The sequence below is a fragment of the Vanacampus margaritifer genome, chromosome 18 (genome assembly GCF_051991255.1).
Source record: "Vanacampus margaritifer isolate UIUO_Vmar chromosome 18, RoL_Vmar_1.0, whole genome shotgun sequence".
Classification (NCBI taxonomy): Eukaryota; Metazoa; Chordata; class Actinopteri; order Syngnathiformes; family Syngnathidae; genus Vanacampus; species Vanacampus margaritifer.
In genome coordinates, this window is record NC_135449.1 from 9,591,515 (window position 1) to 9,609,869 (window position 18,355).

At 42.3% G+C, this 18,355-nt stretch overlaps 1 protein-coding gene across 4 annotated transcripts in view; it reads right to left on the minus strand.

Moving 5' to 3' along the window:
* Window positions 1-10,938: 10,938 nt before the first annotated feature.
* Window positions 10,939-18,355, minus strand: part of LOC144038086 (glutamate receptor ionotropic, NMDA 2C-like) — a 50,940-nt gene continuing 43,523 nt past the window's right edge. For all 4 annotated transcript variants that reach the window (XM_077550221.1, XM_077550219.1, XM_077550220.1 and 1 more), the window contains 3 exons: window positions 17,351-17,538; window positions 16,493-16,725; window positions 10,939-14,472 (listed from right to left, as the gene is read on the minus strand). In XM_077550221.1, the coding sequence (XP_077406347.1) occupies window positions 12,952-14,472; window positions 16,493-16,725; window positions 17,351-17,538 (1,942 nt within the window). In that variant the 3' untranslated portion in view covers window positions 10,939-12,951. The remainder of the gene's footprint in view (window positions 14,473-16,492; window positions 16,726-17,350; window positions 17,539-18,355) is intronic.

An 18,355-nucleotide genomic window follows, 5' to 3' on the forward strand; every position in this document is an offset into this window, starting at 1 on the left:
AAGACGCAGAAAAATAATATAAAATAAACGAAGAGTACGATAATGCCAAAAGCCATTTAAATGTAATAGAGCACCAGGAAATGTAATTGATATGACGTGATTGATATAACCGCCCATCAACAATTTGTGGTGTACTGTATAGGTACGTGGTGTTTTATTTTGAAAGGCCTAACCGGAAGTGCAAAGTTGGCCGTGCACTAGCTTGTTGTTTTGTGAAAGACGCAGAAAAAAATAATAAATAAATAAATGAAGAGTAAGATAATGCCACCAACCAAAAGCCATTTAAATGTAATAGAACACCAGGAAATGTAATTGACATGACGTGATTGATATAACAACCCATCAACAATTTGTGGCGTACTGTAATCTGTTTAAGTACGAGGTGTTTTATTTATTTATTTATTTATTTATTTATTTTTTATTTTTAAGGAGAGCGCAGTATTGTTCATTCGATTTGACATCATCATTGCTCTCCTTTAAAAAAAAAAAAAAAAATCTCATTTTTCTTTATTTTATTATTTTTTAAATATATATACATACATATACATATACACACATATATATATATATACACTTTTTTTTGTATGTGGGTGAGTATGTGTGTGTGCGTGTGTGTGTGTGCGTGCGTGCGTGCGAGCGTGTGTGTATTCATCAGTTCACCTAAAGCCCATTAAAAAAAAATCCCATACTAATAATATAATATAATAATAAATTGCCAAATGCAGAAACATCAATGTAAGTTATCACGATGTGGTGGCTCTCGCTAACAGGCAGAATTAAGTAACCAGAATTAGGTTAAAAAATTCTATATACGTAGACCATGTTTCTATAAATTTTGATATTTGGTTTTTATTTGAGGCAGATATTTTTTTCCATTAAAATGTGATTTATGAGGAGGTTAGACCATTGGTCGATATTCAGAGTTTGTTTATTTTTCCAGTTAACAAGAATTGTTTTTTTAGCGATAGTAAGGGCTACAAGTGTAGATTGAAATTGTTTATGTGGTAAGTCAGTTGTTGTTAGGTCACCTAGCAAACACAAGTTTGGAGATAAAGGTATCCTACAGTCCAAAATAGCGGAAAGTTTTTCTAAGACTTTAGTCCAGAAATACATAACCGGAGTACATAACCATAAAGCATGAACATAAGTGTCTGTAGTGTTTTGTAAGCATTGGAGACAAATGTCGGAGTCTGAGAGTCCCATTTTCTTCATCATATATTGAGTAATGTATGTTCTGTGAATAATTTTATATTGGATAAGTTGTAAATTTGTGTGTTTTGTCATTTTAAATGCGTTTTCACAAACTTGAATCCAAAAGTCAGATTCCGGTGCTATAGACAAGTCTGTCTCCCATTTCGAGATGGGTAACGACATTTTATCAGTATATGAAAGTAGCTTATATATTTTTGAAAGTTTTTTGTTGTTGTCGGAGAAAGCTTGTTAATATCTTTAGCTAAAACAGGCGGTTGGAGCGTACCCCGAAGTGTTGGAATTTTTTTCTTTATCATATTTTTAACTTGTAGATAATGTAAAAAATTTCAGTTTTTTATATTGTATTTTTGGAGCAAGGATGTATATGATATAAACATATTATCTGAGGTGTTTTATTTTGAAAGGCCTAAACAAAAAGGCAAAGTTGGCCGCGCACTAGCTTGTTGTTTTGTGAAAGACGCAAAAAAATAATAAATGCGATAAAGTTGCTCAACGACGGGTCGCTTGAATCCTCAACAACACGACACTACTAGGTACCACATGTAATGATTGACAAGAAGGCGGGACCTAAAGACGTTCAACATTAATTGGCCAATTTGTTGGGAGAGTAAGCGTGAACCTCAGTCCAAGAAAAAGTTCAATTTATTAGCATATTTCTCTCTGCAGAGCTGTCAGTCATCTCAATGTCTGGAGTGCTTCCCTACGGGTCACATGTGCTTTCCCAGTCCAAAGACCCTCATAGCACTAAGGCCTAAATTAGCATTAAAAGAAGAAGAAGCATTAACCAATCAGGCTGTCTGAGACACATCGTTTTTGTTTGACTTCTTGGCTCGATGGCTCACGTCTGTCAGTGAGTTTGGGTCTCCTTGGGCACCAATTTGTGTGAAAGATTCTTGTTCCTGGGTGAAATAAAACAGTAGGGTGCAGGAAAAACAAACTCACCTGACATGTTTTTTAAGTGGGGAAAAAAAGCAACCACGCTGACAAAACAAACGGTGGCATTAGGCTACGCTAAATTCAATTAGCCTGAAGGAATAACTGATAGTTTGTGTGTATTATTTCTGTCTGTCAGTGTGTGTGTGTGTGTGTGTGTGTGTACGGTGAGGCAATCTGGATATTCCCTCCAGAACTATTATGGTTAATAATGTGTCATTGGTGATTGATGGCACGCTAACTGATAGCATGGGCTTCGTTCATTCAAATATATGCGTCAGTGCGTGCATGTTTGTGTGTGTTATGATTCCATTGTGTGTACATGTTCCTCGTGTGGTGTATATAAATGTTTTTTCTTTTTAAATACAGTATCTTGATGTATTTATCACATAAAGTCACGAAATTTGAAGAGAATATAGTTCCTCTTTACTATACAGTACTGATGTGTATCATAACATATTGCAGGCTATTGTATAGCTTGTAAAATATTTAGCTTATCGCTAAAGCTACTTGTATAGTGTTTATATAATCTCATAATATGATGAAGGGGACTGAATACGCTCACGTCTAATAGCCTGTTAGCCGCTGTGGTTTTATGGCGCTCAATTATTACAAAATTTCCATTAAAGAAACATCATTTTTGTTTGCTAGCAATCTAGCTAGCTAGCGCAGCCTGGTGTGATTACGTTTGTTTTCTCTCATGTCTGTTAGTTAGCAGGTGACTTTCTGATTCAAATATGGCACAATATCATTTTGGACTCTAGGACATAAAGGTTTCTAACTTGAAAGGCAACAATATCCGCTTAAATCACTGTATCTGGTTGTTTTTTTTTGGTCTACCTGTCACAAGCTAGTCGGCTGCAGTACGTTCTCGTTTGTAATGTAAGACTACAGGAATGTAGCATTTGTGAGGAAAATGGTGACTAAAAATAAATGAAAACAGAGGCTAGATAATCGGGCCTCTATAATTTGTATTCATGAAGGGGGGGGGGGGGGGGGGGCGTTATCCAGCGAGCTAACTAACAGCCATCACAACAATCGATAAAGAAAAAGTGCAAGACACCTGCGTGAATGCATTAGGAGGAGTGTGATTTTTGATTCATGTCACACAGCACTTAGCCTGAAATGTGACACCTTGTTTATCTCTCTTCCCTTTTGTCCTTTGCGTTGTCTCGCTGGGCGTGTGTGTGTGTGTGTGTGTGTGTGTGTGTGTGTGTAGGTGTGTCATATTCATCAGGTATTGACCATGTCTGTTTTGCTGGCCTAAATCAATCTGGTCGCATGTAATGATTGAAGGGAGTAAATAAAAAGGCAAAGGTTGAGTTCTATTGGACTGATGTGATGCTATTAATGTTTTTAACCTCAACCAAATTTTCAGGCTACTTATGTTCAAAACTACTCCTACAAATGACGAGTAGCAATTATTTTAAATTTCGGGTGTGTGTTGCGAGTTGGGCAACTCCTTTCGCTAAAGCCCCAGGTGTTATCCCTAGCGTAATCATCATTAGCGTCATTACGGGGCCCAATCTTTCCTGCCCCGGGGGCCGCTTCCTTCGCCGTCGCTCCGCTCGCGTCGTCCATCACGGCGGCCGGCGGTAATAACCGCAAATGACAGCCGTGATTCATATGTGCTGCTTTTTTGCCCGTCGTCCGCGACAGAAGATGGAGATTACTTGACATACAGCGCGATGTTATTTTTTTTTTTTGTAATATTCATAAAATGTCGTAATGGCTGCAATGAATCAGAGAGGTTTTGAACACCGTAAGTCGTTTTTTTAAAAATCATCCTTCAAACACTCAAGTCGCTATGAAGTGCTTCAAAAAGTCCTTGGTTTATATTTAGTTCATGTGAGGGCTTAAAAAAAGAATTTCAAAGTATCTTTGATGGGCTTTTGAGAGGTCAAAGTGATAACTAATATTAGATTTCCTAGTATCATATATAATTCTTTCTGTGCTGAATCACGTTGGAGCTTTATTGTATTGAACAAGCCTCCGCAGTGTACCCATGTTCAGGATTGTCATTGTGTAAGGGTTGGGGGTTATAATGGGGTTAAGGTCCGAGAGATTGGTTTCATTAGAAGGTTATGGTTTAGGGTTTGCTTTGTAAGGTTACGGTTTGGTTTTGGAGATGGAGCTTGGTAACGTTTGCATGGTATGGTTTGGGTTTAGGAATTTGCGTTAACAGCTAGAGTTCGGTTAGGGTGAGAGTTTCGGGTAGGAATGACGGTTTCAGGTTTATTGAACATGGCATATGTTTCAATTAGGTACAAAAATTGAAATTGTTTACCTTGTGTATTTGCCACACGGCTGACAAGAATCCTACTCCACCTGCCTTTTAGCTTGAATGTGCTCCTTGGTCTCCAGTGTGGTGCACACCTGCAGATAGTGCGTTTTGATGAAAAACACAAAAACAAGATATGAAACCTTGAATTCTGTTGCGGCTAAGATGAGGTAATATGATTCATTTTTTTTTATTTGGGTTTGGTCAATCTGCTCTCAACCCCAACCAAACAAGTCAATCACATTCTGTTAACAAAATGGAGGCCTGCGTCTTTACCATTCCACCTGCAAACCGTCGCGTGTCACTTTGATCCAACACCTCATTTAATGCCATCATCTTTGACCTTCAGCGTCCGGGCTGACGGATGGTCGGCGGAACACGCCATGTTGAAGCAAGCAGTGTTGCGTGATGGGGAGAGAGACCGACAACAAATGTTAAATGATTTTTCACCCCTCCTTCCTCATCGTCACACCTTGAGAACGTTTCAGTGATGACATCATCAGGCCATGGAGAAGGTCGCCCCTGGATTTTTTTACCCCCACTTGGACCCTTTCAGTCATCACTGTGTTGTGACAAGCAGCATGATGGGAGGAGGAAGAGGAGGCAATGTGCCTTCATCCCTCTTAACCCCTCCATCATCAACAATATCAAATTCTATAAAAAAATTTTTTTAAAAAAAGTCAGTCATGTGACATGTCACTTGTCTCAATTTGCATGTAAACAAAAAGTTGTTTTGGAGTTGAAGTGACCTTGTCCTCAAAGACTGCAGTGGCGTAGCGTCTCCACCAAATTGTTTGTTGTTGAAAAAGCAGGTCAATGACACAATATTTTATCTTTTTATTGGGTTGTTTTGTCCGCCGAGACAAATCCTTCCGGTTGTTTTATTGCGGCACACCGCATGCCCGTGACATGAAACCATCATGATTGTCGTCACCTTTTTATTGGTTCGACTGTGTGTGTGTGGAAGCGGGGTTTGTCCCATCATGGAGTATTGACGACGATGACCTTGAAGATGACATTCATCGTTTCCATCTGACATGAAAGAGGACGAAGAGGAGGGTCCGGAGCATTTGGAGGTGTCCACGCTCGTTCCACAGAGGTCACCGCGTCCCAGGTTCCTTTTTTTGAATTGTTGTGAAAAAGGTTTAGGCTGCGGTTCGGGTTAGGGTTATGGGTTCGGTTTTACAGGTTTAGCCCATATATCACTGAGAGGCAAACATTTGCAACGCTAACAAATGTTGATTTCACGTCAGGGTTCGTTCAAGGTTGCCGCGTTTCCTAAACGTTCCCTAAGAGTCTTAATGGTTTCCTAAACAGTCTTAATGGTTTCCTAAACATTCTTAATGGTCTTTCTTGTTGCAAGCACATTTTGAACATTTCCTTGTGACAACAAAAAACATTAAGACTGTTTAGAGAACCTTTAAGACGGTTTAGAGAATGTTTAGGAAATGCTGCGACCTTGTACGAACCCAGACATGATATCAACATTCACTAGCATAGCAAACGTTCATCCCTCAGTGAGATACAGGCTTTATGGGTTTAAATTCCGGTTAGGATTTGAATTTGGATTACGTTACTGTTTGAAATTAGCGTTCACATTTTACATTACTAGCCAAAGAGAGACAGTAGTGAATGACGTCGTCGTTGAATGTCGTTGCGGGAAAAACTTGATGACTGAAGAGTGCCGTTGCTCACGAAGACAAATTTGATTGGGCCGTCCTGTTTTTGAACGGAGCCGAATCGCTGTCTGTGGCCGCCTGTCCAGACAAGCCACACCCACTTCCTTAAAAAAGAAAGTGGGTGTGGCTTGCCAGGCTAGTATGTTATGGTTTGGCTGCTAGGGATCAGTGTTTAGATCATGTTTCATGGTTAGGGTTTAGTTAGTCAGTTTTAGGGTTTACGTTATGATTTAGGTTAGCGTTAGGTTTTTGGGTTTAGCCTCAAGTTTGGCAAAGGGGCACGTAGAAAGGAGGTTGCAAATGTTAGTGTTGAGATGTTACTCGAGCTTCTCAGGCTGTCGTCATTATTGCACTCTTATTTATTCATGCCGATTTAATTCCGCACATCGGTGCCGCTCGGCCTTCAAATAAGCGGCGACGTGTTCATCTATTACAAGCCCTCACATGGCGAGTTCAGAGTTTGTGTGTGTGGTGGCATTTAATACTCTTTAATTTGCCGCAATCACATCAGGTGCCGCTTCCTGTTTGCCTCGCTCCTCTCATTTCGGAAGTGCGCCGACTCGTTTCAACCGGCGAGTCTCGCGGGCCTCCGAAATCCGCATTCAAACCTCAGCGTTTGTGCCTCAAATCACAGAAAGACGTTTTTTTTTTTTTGATTAAGGCGTTCCGGATGAGTCACACTTTTAGATGTTTTTGCGCAGGTGAAATTGGGACACGTTTACGGTCACGCGGTGTGAAAGGGTGCACAGGTTGTGTGTAAAAGTACGCCTGCAGGATTTTTTTGGAGGTCATGGACAAATTGAAGGTGTGAAAACTGTCACCAAACCTTTTAATGACTTTACGCTCCACATCCCCTTGCCCGTCTCTCCTGCCCTGAAACCCCCGAAACACAAAATGAGAAGCGCAACAGCTACAAAATGAACATCATTGTCAACTCTGCCCCCGGGAGATGCAGTGTGTATGTGGGCAGCAAGAAAGCTTGCTTTGACACTACATTTTGTTCATTTCATGTGTTCTAAGAAATGTGTTCTTTCTAAAGATTTTTTTTTTTTTTTTTTTACTGTTTAGAGAACCTTTAAAACTGTTCAGAGAATGTTTAGCGAAATGTTGCGATCTTGAACGAGCTGTGACATGAAATCAACATTCGTTAGCGTCGCAAACGTTCGCCCCTCAGTAGGATAGCTTATAGCTGGGATAGCTATAGCTTTTATGCTAACGTTTAGCATAGCATGTTTTACCTTAGGTCAAATTTAATATCTGATTGGTTAAAGGCAAAGACCCATTGCTAAAATAAGATGTACTGAAAGAAGTGTCACTGGGAGAAATGCTATGAAATGAGAGAATACACTGTTGGGAATTATTCAAAACAGCTTCCTGAAACAAATGAGAATTTAGGTTGTAAATGTAGGTCAGTGTTTCTGATTGTGTTTAGGCCGGCTGAGAACAAAGTGGATTTTCACCACCCAAACAATGCTGCTAGCTTTTAGCTCCAAGCTGCTGCTCGTCAGCTTCGAGCCACCAAACTCAAAATGGATTTTGTTTTCAACATTTATGGCAATTTTGTTGGCTCAGGTCCCACATTTGACAACCTTTCAGTATTTTGGTGCCTTCTTTAATTTTAAATTCCCAAACCTACAGGGCTGTTTTTGGTCAGCTTTTGTTTGCTGTCAGTAAGGTATTGAGTGTGTCGCTGAAAAAGCAACAGCATGTGTGTCCTCTGGCTAAACGACCTGATTTAGCATCTGGACCACTGAGTGAGAATGAGACAGAAGGAGGACGAGGAGATGGACAAATATTCAGTGAGTCTGCAACACAGGACTGAAACTCACTCTGGAAGGAATTGGTCTTGTCTTGGGATTTGGTTATCCCAGACTTTTTAACTATAAGGAATATGTACGGACCGGTATAGAGAGAAGGATTGACACTTTACACAATCGGGATGAATATCGCTATGTTTCTGAAGCCTCAAATTTCCTCTGGGGCACAAACTGAAATGGACTTTGCTGGATACACGGTCTCTTCCATTAAACGCTGTTCTTTCCATGTCACCCACAGAGGAAAATCAGAATTAGGAGATATTCTAATCCAGAAAGGATTTGTTTCTGAGAGCTTGAATCTGAATAAGAAGACCAAGACAAGACTGTGACTTATCCGTAGAATAACCAGATAGTCCTAAAATTTGGTGGTCAAGTGGGGGTTGGCATTTGAAGGATTGGGACAAAAAGACAAACCACTTGACCGTGAACTGGTATTCCTTTGTGGTGGTATAGTGATCAAAAGAAAGAAAGAAACAAAGATGAAAGTAAGGAAAAAATAATAATTGTTCAAGGTCTTCAACTGGGTCTTCTTTGGTGATCAAAATAGAGAAGACAGAATGGAAAAGAAAGAAGAAAGAATTGCTGCTGGTTGCTCGTTCATCCATTAAACCTGTGCTCCGATGCTCGGTATGCTTTCCGAAAGGTCTACACTGTGCTCAGTTTGGGTAAAACCACCTGCAGTGTGGATCTCGGTTTGGTCCATTTCAAAAGGTACCGGAGTATCATTGCTTCCTTTTACTGACTTTCTTCAACAGTATTTTTGTACACCGCCTTCCAGGTACGGAATCTCATTTTACAGGAGAATGGGTCAAGATGTTGGTGAGCTCCTGGCAATTGGGTCAAATAACGGGTGACTGGTTAATCGGATGGGGCGTGGCCTGTAGAGTTGTCATCTGTTGTCATCCTGTGAAGTGACGGCTACTTTTGCTGGCCTGGTTGCTGTGCCGTTAGCAGCTCACCCTGAGGAGCTTTGCCGATGTAGCGGCTACCAAAAGGGCCCCATAACCTTGGAAGTACCAAAGGAAAATGGACAGTGTGTTCGCCGCGGTGTCATTAGCGGGGTACCACCCGGTTGAGGTTGTATTTCTGGGGGGGGGGGGGGGGGCAGGGGTGCGTTCCAGTGCCCTTTCGGTTTTCTGGCTGGTGATGGATCACTCCGGATGGAAGGCGGCACCCGGATGTGCCGTGGTGAAATTGCTCCGCAGACACTGATCGGGAAAGCGGTGCGCCTGGAGATTGGTAGGGTGCAGCCTAATGGAAGTTGTGACAGTGGTGACGAAATGAAAAAAATCCGGTTGATGAAAAAGGAGGTGAAGATGCAGAGACACGCCTGGCGTCATTTACCTGCCGCTGAATATTTAGGCTTGACGACTAGAAAGGCAGGAGTTTGTAATGTCATTCATACAAAAACAAAAGCGCTTTGATTTGTTAATTAAGATGCAATCTGTCTCATTAAGTCACTTAGCCTCTCGTTAACTCCCTGACAGACAATTCCCCGCCAAAGCCTCTATTATCCATCATCGCCCCGGCTATTTTGGAGATTGTAAAGGACGTTTAATATTTAAAATCGCAGTGGGGGAATGTTTCTCTGAATTCCATCTTTATTGTTCCGCTTATTTGATTACATTCAACCCTCCCCCACCCCCCTCGAAATCGGGTTTGAATGGGAGGCAGGGCCTGGTTTGCGGGGCTGCCTGAATGGGCCGAGCAGCGGCAGGCAAGATGGGAACGATTGCGCCTGAATTGTGCCTGAAGATTGGCCAAGTAATTAACGTTCCTGCTGGCTGGCAGATCCAATCGTCTCGGATTGGGAGACAAGCTGCGGCCCAGGCCCGACACGCACACGCACTTTCTCTACAGAGTTTGTTTTGAGTGTTTTTACAGTGATAAACCCTTGATCAAACCCCGTAATCCCGATCCTAATTTGTAATGCCTAAACCAAATTGTAACCCCTAAACCTAACATTAAACTCTAACCTAACCTAATTAAACTTTATTTGTACCCTAATCTAAACCTCTAATCCTTTACATAAGACCAACCCTAGCCTCTAAACCTACCCTTATCCTTAACTTCTAACCCCAAACCTTTACCTAATCGTCACACTATACTTTGAAGAATTCATTTGCAAACTGCGGACGTCTCAACAAGACGGTCTGCCGCGGACGTCACATTCTGACTTTAATCCTCTTTGACGAACGAGGTTCCCAGACACCTTTGGAGGGGTTTACACTCAAACGTCTCCTCCTTTTCCTACCCTTATCTTTAACTTCTAACCCCAAACCTTTACCTAAACCAAAACAAATAATTGTCACACTATACTTTGAAGAATTCATTTGCAAACTGCGGACGTCACGACAAGACGGTCTGCCGCGGACGTCACATTCTGACTTTAATCCTCTTTGACGAACGAGGTTCCCAGACACCTTTGGAGGGATTTCCACTCAAACGTCTCCCCCCCCTTTTCCTCAGTATTCTCTCATTAACACCCCTCGTCTCACAACCACAGAAATAGATCTCCCGCTCACTTCCCCACCTGTTCTTGTGTATATCTCACTCCCCTCGCGTCGCCGCCCTATCGTTCCACGCCTTCCCGTTATCTCACCCCCTCAAAGTCACCTCAGCCCCCCCCCCCCTGTGCTTTTGATCTATTGGCGCTCTTTTCCCAACCATCCTCAGTCGCCCCAAAATTTTCCACCTCGTGTCATCCCACATGTTCTTATCTACTCCCTTCCTGCTCTTTTCACCACTCTCCCACCCCACCGCATTTTCGGCGGTGAGCCTTTTGTTTCAAGGTGACCCAGAGTAGTTGTTGACTGGACGTGAAAAGTAATTTATTTGCAGTCGGGGAGGTTTGAGAGACCTCCAGCTCCTTCAGGTTGACACTTGTTGTTTGTGTGCATACAAACAATATTGGATACTTGGAGGTCTACAGAGATGGCACAATAACTTCCGGAGGATGTTTTTTGTTTGCTTTGGTCTGGTTTCGTGGCACAATTCAGTAACCTTTCCAAATATCTGTTCAGAGTTCTTTAATTAAAAACTGGAACCGTGGTAGACTTTGTGCTCGCAGCTCAGTGTTGAGTGGGATACGTAATAGAAAAAGAGCAGGAAACAAGCTGAGAAAAGGAACAAGAAACAAGTAGAAGAAAATATTTTCTCGTGACCCTAGCCTTTTTCCTAAACTTATACTAAACCTACCCTCTAAACTTAAACCCAATGTTAATCAATGACCTAAAACCGAACCCTAACCTAAACCTAACTGGTAACTTAAACTTTATTTTCAACCTCGACTCAAGATGTGAGGGGCTATTTACAAAAATGGACACGCATTTGTAGTCATCCAAAAAGGCTCTTTAATTGGTCTAAGTGATTAATTACAGGGTGAAGGCAATGGGTAGTATAGATAGTATATTAGCTTTCAATCACCTCATTCAAAAATGTATCACTAAGCAATTAGAAGTGGCGGAAAAGGAAAAGCAGGGACGACGAGGGAATACAAAAGAGTGGAAAAGAGAGGGTGATGAAAATCCTAATAGGCAAACTGAGCGCGTTAGTACAATAGTAACAAATATGCTAGCTTGACCAAATGTGCCAGAAAAGTGATTAGAAAATTGTGAGTGACTATAAATTCCTATCGTAAGTAGCTTACATGAATGACACACAAATAACACAGTTTCTTTTTATCGATATAACATTTTTGAATAAATATTCCAAGTATGGTGAGGCCCTTGTGTGTTCTCTGTGCTGTATTGTGGCCCCACAAAGGAGAGCCAGTGAAAGAACCCATGGTTGAATGAATAAGACACCTTGTGCTGGTCAGTGCTGTCCAGATACCATCCTTGCAGTTTGTGTTCATATGGACTGCGTTCACAAGCCGTCAACTTTGATTTGCGTCCCCCAAAAATATGTTTTCTTTTTTGACCATTTGGCGGCAGTAGAGCTACATCGTGTTACATTAGTTAGCAAAATGTTTCTTAAGTTCAGTCAGTTTGTGTTCAAGTTCCTTCGGCTTACTTTATTTCCTCTCTCTCTCTTTTTTGTTGTTGTTTTTTTTGGTCTCTGTCAACCCCTGAGGGAAATGCCGGGCTCTTTACCTGCTACATGCGTCAATAAGGTCACTCGCTAGCGGCTAACTGGCGACACACTTGCAAGGCTATCCGCAACATGCAAAAACAAGGCTAAGCTACGATGGATCAGAAAAGATCAAAACCAGGACTGACGCAGCTGTGCTAAGTTTGCTTGTTAGCGGGTTACTTCCTGGTTGATGGCGGATGATGTACTTATGTAATAGTTTAATTTTAATTGTACAAAAACATTCTTAGACTGGAGAAATTTAAGGGTTAGGTTAACAGTTAGCATTAGGTTTGATTTTTTAAGAATAGTGGAAATCAGATATGTAGTTTTTTGCGTAATCCTGCTAACAAACAAGCAAGCCTACCAACAAATGCTATCAAAATATCTAACAATAAGCTTAAACAAAGCTCACAGATCCGTGTGATTCTTCTTCGACAATAATAAGCTACAGTATTACGTTGTTATAAAAATAGATAGCCGCTTTGAAGAAGTTACCTGATGTCTGTTTGCAGATGTCTCAAACTGATTATGTCATCCGAGCAAAGCGCTGCCTTGTCAACATTTCCCGAAACTCTTCACATGTGCATTCTTTCATGACGCGTTGCTACAGTGGCAGCTTTGTGTATCGTTTTGTTTTTGGTGACAGTTTGGAAAGATGTGATCCTTTAATCCCCGCCGCTATCGCATCACAGCTGGCGACATGACACCAGAGTTTGAATCCCATCCACAGCAAAATATGTACACCACGAACATCACAGCATGACAATTCTGATTATACTTTGACCACCCGGCGACACCACGGACAATTCAGTGCACACAAAACGCACAAGCGAGAGGATCCGACTTTCGCCGAATATGTTCACATCCATTTTAACAAAACGTCTCCCTAATAAGTAGATGAGCCAACCTTCTCCACAGTGGTCAGTTGTAAAATCTCCTTGGCGGTCTCTATGGTTCACACCTCCGACTCCAAACTGGACACTCGTTTCCAAGGCCGAAGCACGCAGGGGCTCCCCGCTGCTTGGCCAACTCCTCCCTGACTTCCTTGCGTCTCCGATCCAGTCTGGGAGCTCTGATAGATCCCGTAAGCGCCGTACACGCTGTCCTGGTACAGCAAGGCTCGCTGACTCCTGCATCGTCCCCCACCGCAGGCAAGCAGCTGGCATACGGGGCTGGCTGACGGATGACTGCCTGGGACTTGGTTGTGGTTTTGCAGGTCGAGGGGCGAGTGGTAGAGTGGTAGCCCAGGATAGGAGTTTAGATAGTGGGCGTATTGTCTGCTGAGCAGGCTGGTAGCTCTCCGTACCATCCCCCGCCCTAACCCGGCACCGTACCGCACCGCTTCACCATATGTCGGGAGATGGGTGGACTGGGAATACCTCAGCCGTTGGCCTTTACGGCCAGCAGCCCTCCTGTGATCCTCCCTTATGTGGAGGTAGGCCTGGTTCCGTGGGAGGCACAGGTTGTTCCGAAGGTGGGCCGGGTTGTGGGTCTTTGCAGCCATGGTGGGCGTGAGGATGCATGGGAACAGGTCAGGAAGTGTGGAGGGCGACTGGCTGGAAAGAGATGACTGGGACTCGTCTAGCTGGTGGATCTGCTCGCTGCCCCATGTTGCTTTTAGGAAAGAGGGGCGGCGATGCCTATGTCTTCCTCTTAGCATGAGGTCCTCCGGAGGCCAGGATCTATAGTTCTCCACTGGAGGACACGTCCCCTCCACTGAATAGACGCTCTCCACGCTGGGGGCAGAAATGTGGTTGCTCCTGAGGTTGTTGGCTTTGAGCTCGCTGAGGCAGATTTTGTTCTTATCGTGATCTCTATACTTCCTTCTCTCTGCATCGCCATCCCCACACTGGAAGCTCTTGGACCTGCGTTTTCTCTGGTGGATGCCTCCCTCTGTGTGCTGGTTTTGGGCCAGGGGGGCGGGATGGGAGGTGTAGATGTCAGGCAGCTGCAGGTCGGTGTACGAGATGAACCTCGAGTGGGGGTGGGTGTCCACGTAGAGTCTTCCGGTGGTCTGGTAGTGGCGGGGGTGCTGATGGGGGAGCGTTTCGCTGACCGCCAGATGCGGACTGCTGAGACTGGAGACCGGAAGCGGGCGCTCATACAGACAAGAAGTAGAGTGGGTTGGAAGAGTGTAGCGCAGCGGTGTGGGCCTGCTGACACACCTCTGCGGGGAGATGGATTGCTGCGGGAAGGACGCGTGGTTCTCCATCACGTACGCAAAGCCTCCAGGTACCGTATCGGCGGCGACATGGGGGACGCGGACGGGCAAGCCACCACTGTGCCGGCTGAAATGCTCGATCGTCTTGGTGGCGTTGTCCAGGGAGCTCTCCACATTGGCGGTGGAGACCAAGTCCTTAGCAGTGCGCAACATCTTCAGCATGTTGGCTTGGGCGTAGTTGGATGTCAGGTCGGGTTTGGCTAGACCGGAGGAACGCCCGTGATCTTCCACACCCTTGAAGCAACTGTAGATACCCTGAAAGAGAAAGACATTAAATGAAAAGTTAAAAAGGATATGCTTGATCTTGAATCATCCATCCATCCAACTCAAATATTAGCTGAAGTTGTATGTTGACAAAATGAATGGAAGGTCATTGTGACAAGACCCCTGTTGAGTTTATTTTACAGGTCAAATCTCTCTTTTTAGAAGTTCAGAAGTTGAAATTTTCAATGAATTCCCAGGGATAATTTCATAACAAGATTGCTATTGATTTTGAATGACATAATAAATCAGTGATTCTGATAGTTTTCCTTTCTTGAGTGTTCAAACAGTGAGTGACATCCTAGCAAAACATCAGCTAGCAAGAAAACAACATAGTCAAACATCAGCTACCACGAAAACAACCGAGACAAACATCAGCTACCAAGGAAGCAACCAGGCCCAACACCAGCTAGGAAAAATAAACAACCTGGACAAACATGAGCTAACAAGAAAACCTAGCCAAACGTCAGCTAGCAAGAAAACAACCCAGCCAAACATTACCTAGCATTAATCCAAACTAGCCAAACATCAGCTAGCAAGAAAACAAGCTAGCCACACATCAGCTAGCAAGAAATAACATAGCCAAACTTCAGCTAGCAAGAAAACAGCATTGCCAAACATCAGCTAGCAATAAAACAAGCTAGCCAAACATCAGCTGGCAAGAAAACTACAAACAAAATAACAAACATTTTCATGAATAGGCCTATCTTCTTTTATTAACAGGGGACGACTTAGCCTTCAATTCATGATGCAACCTCCTGGGACTCAAAGAAAAAATGTTTTTGCTGAGAGCAAGAAGAGGAATGGCCCACTAAATTCACCAGTCAGACGATGCCCGCGGAACAAGCTGTAACACTGAGAGATTCCCACCCAAAAAAAGAAGAAAGAAGCTAAATTTAATTTGCCCCTGGGGAACGGATTAACGATCTGATAGTCATTTAGCTGTTAATCTGATAAAAAGAACTCTGATCCGGGCTCAATGGCGTAATTACACAGCAGAGTGGCTGGAGTCCATTGACGTCTCAATGGTCGCATTCGGCAAAATAGCGCTGCCGCCTAAGCGGCGGGTGATTTACGCTAATTGCAAATGAGCCCTAAAAGTTAAATGCTGAGCAAACATCGGAATTAGTGTTTCCTTTTGCTTTTATCTCCTCTCCACTCTACAGTAAATGTTTTTAATTCCGTCGCGCAAAACCTCAATTTAAGCTGATGCATCACGGTGTCAATGGCACTTAGAGTAAAAACATTTCCAACAAAGTCAGGTCACTTTCTTTTACTGAGTTGTTTTGTCAGACAACAGGTTGAATTGCAGCAACCCAATCAGTCAGTGAACATTAGTCAAGCCTCCAGAAACAACAACTACTGATGATGCACAAAATGTGACGCTGACTTTCATTTTGATTTATTTAAAACATGTTAATTAATATAGAAACAAATTATTCTAACTATAGTATTTGCCTTAATTAAATTATTAATAATAATCATTATAATACATTTATTTATTGGAGGGTAAATATGCATAACCTTGATAAATCTCGCTTTTTAATTGATAATAACAAAAACAAGGCCTTAATAATATTTTATTTTTGTTTTAATTGAAAAGGTTTTCCACATGGTAAAGTTTTTTTATTTAAATTACGGAGTTGGTTTAAAAATAATGCATATTTGATTTAAAATTATTTATTCCGAGGTGTCCTTTAAAAGTGGCATTTATTCCAACCAATATTAAGGCTTTAATTTTTATAGCCTTTACAAATTGTAACCACATACTGTATATATAATATTGATTCCACAGTGTCTGCAAATGCTTAAAAGTATTTTCATTATTCTTTAAAATTGCAATTAGAAATGTAATAATTATAATCAAAATTAAATACTCCAGGGTGTCTTTGGATCAATAATGTTTTTTTGTTTTTTTCTCTCGTTTTTTAAAATAGAATCCTCGCCAACTTCCGATATTTCCCACTCCACCTCCCAGCAGTTGTCGAACCCGATGCGGTTTTGCGGGCCTCACCCGACTGATGGCCAACAGGAAGTCGAGCGTGTGGGACTTGTGCAGCGAGTGTCGCAGCTTCCAGTAAAGCAGGTGCTCCCATGCGAACACCAGCAGGCTGAGGCCCATGGCCACCAGCAGCATGTAGAAGACGCCCGCCATGTTGTCGATGTCGAGCTTGCTGCTCATCACCTCGTTCTTCTCGTTTTGACAGATGCCTGAGAGCCACACCGTCTCCAGGCGCTGCGTGTCACCTGGAATGGAGCGCAGGCACAATATCTTTAAAAAACATGGCAGCCGCATTGGCCCATTTTATCACTGGGTTGTCCATAAGCATTATAATAGCGTCATGGAAAGCACAAAAGAATGTTTATGGATATGTGTTGCGACTTAAAGCTCTCTGTGGAGGTAGGAATATTAACTCCATACCAGAAGCCTTCATGGTTTGTTTATGTCAATGTATACGGTGTGTGTGTGTATAATATAGATAATCGCACACTCTCGCCATTCCCAAGGATTTCATTCTTCACAGAATGCCTGCCGCCTTGCTGCAAAAACAAACTGCTACATAAAATATAGGGGTACTGCAGGCATCCATATCTTTCCTTTTATGCGGTAAGGCCCAGGATGTGAGGGGGAAAAAAAACAAGTGACAGATGTATCGTCATATATTCTGAGATAGAATTGCAATGCATCGCTTCAAATGTCATTACAACAGGGACCAAAACAAATTGTTTCTTGTTTCCAAGCTGTAAAAGTGTCACGTGAGGCAAACCCCCCACCGACAAGACACTGACATTTTCCTGTAGAACGCAAACAAAGCAAAGCGGGAGTCCCCACAATGGCGTCGTAATGTAAGCTTTTTGATCGGTCACCTACCATCGCCGAGGAACTGCAGCAGCGCCAGGTCGATGAGCCTCTTCCAGCGCGAGTCTTTCTGCAGGGCGATGCCGTATCCGGTGGTGGCGAACACTTTGCCGCTGCCGATGGTCACCAGCTTGCAGCCTTCGTCCTTGCCCGCCATGTAGTTGAGCACGGCCGCGTCGTAGATGAAAGCGTCCAGTTTTCTGCAAACACAACAAGCCGTGCTTGCCTTCTTTACCCGTCTAATGAGTTGTTTCTGGCAAAATTGCAGTTTATTTCGGACAATTTAGTAGGGTTACACACAATGTGTAAACTGAAATGTGAAATTATTAACTAAGAACAAACTAGCAAATGAACTAGCCAATGAACCACCCAAACAGCCAACTAACTAACTAGCTAACTAACTAAAGGATACAGCATACATAAAACATACTAATACAGCCAAATTGCTGCACTCCAAATGCTTTGAAATCATTAGAAGAAGAAAAATTCAATCTATATGCCATTTATGAACGCATAAACTAACTAGTTAACTAACTAGATAATAAACATACTAAAAAAATCTCACCAACTGAAAGACACAACCAACTTGCTGTACCCCAAATGCTTTGAAATTATCGATCTGCCATTAATGAACACATGAACTATTTAACTAACTAGATACTAAACATACTAAAAAAAAACTCCCTCACTGAAAGACACAGCCAAATTGCTGTAGCCCAAATGCTTTGAAATTGTAAAAAAAAAATAATAATAAATACTAACTAGTTAATTAACTAAATAACAAACATACTAAAAAAATCTCACCAAATGAAACCAACTTGCTGTACCCCAAGAGCTTTAAAATTGTTAGAAAAAAATTTGTCAAGCCATCTGCCATTTACTAACTAACACATTAATTAACTAGTTAACTCACTAAATAATAAACACATGGAAAAAAACTCACTAAGTGAAAGATACAACAAAATTACTGTATCCCAAATGCTTTAAAATAATTAGAATTAGTTTCAATCTGTCAGC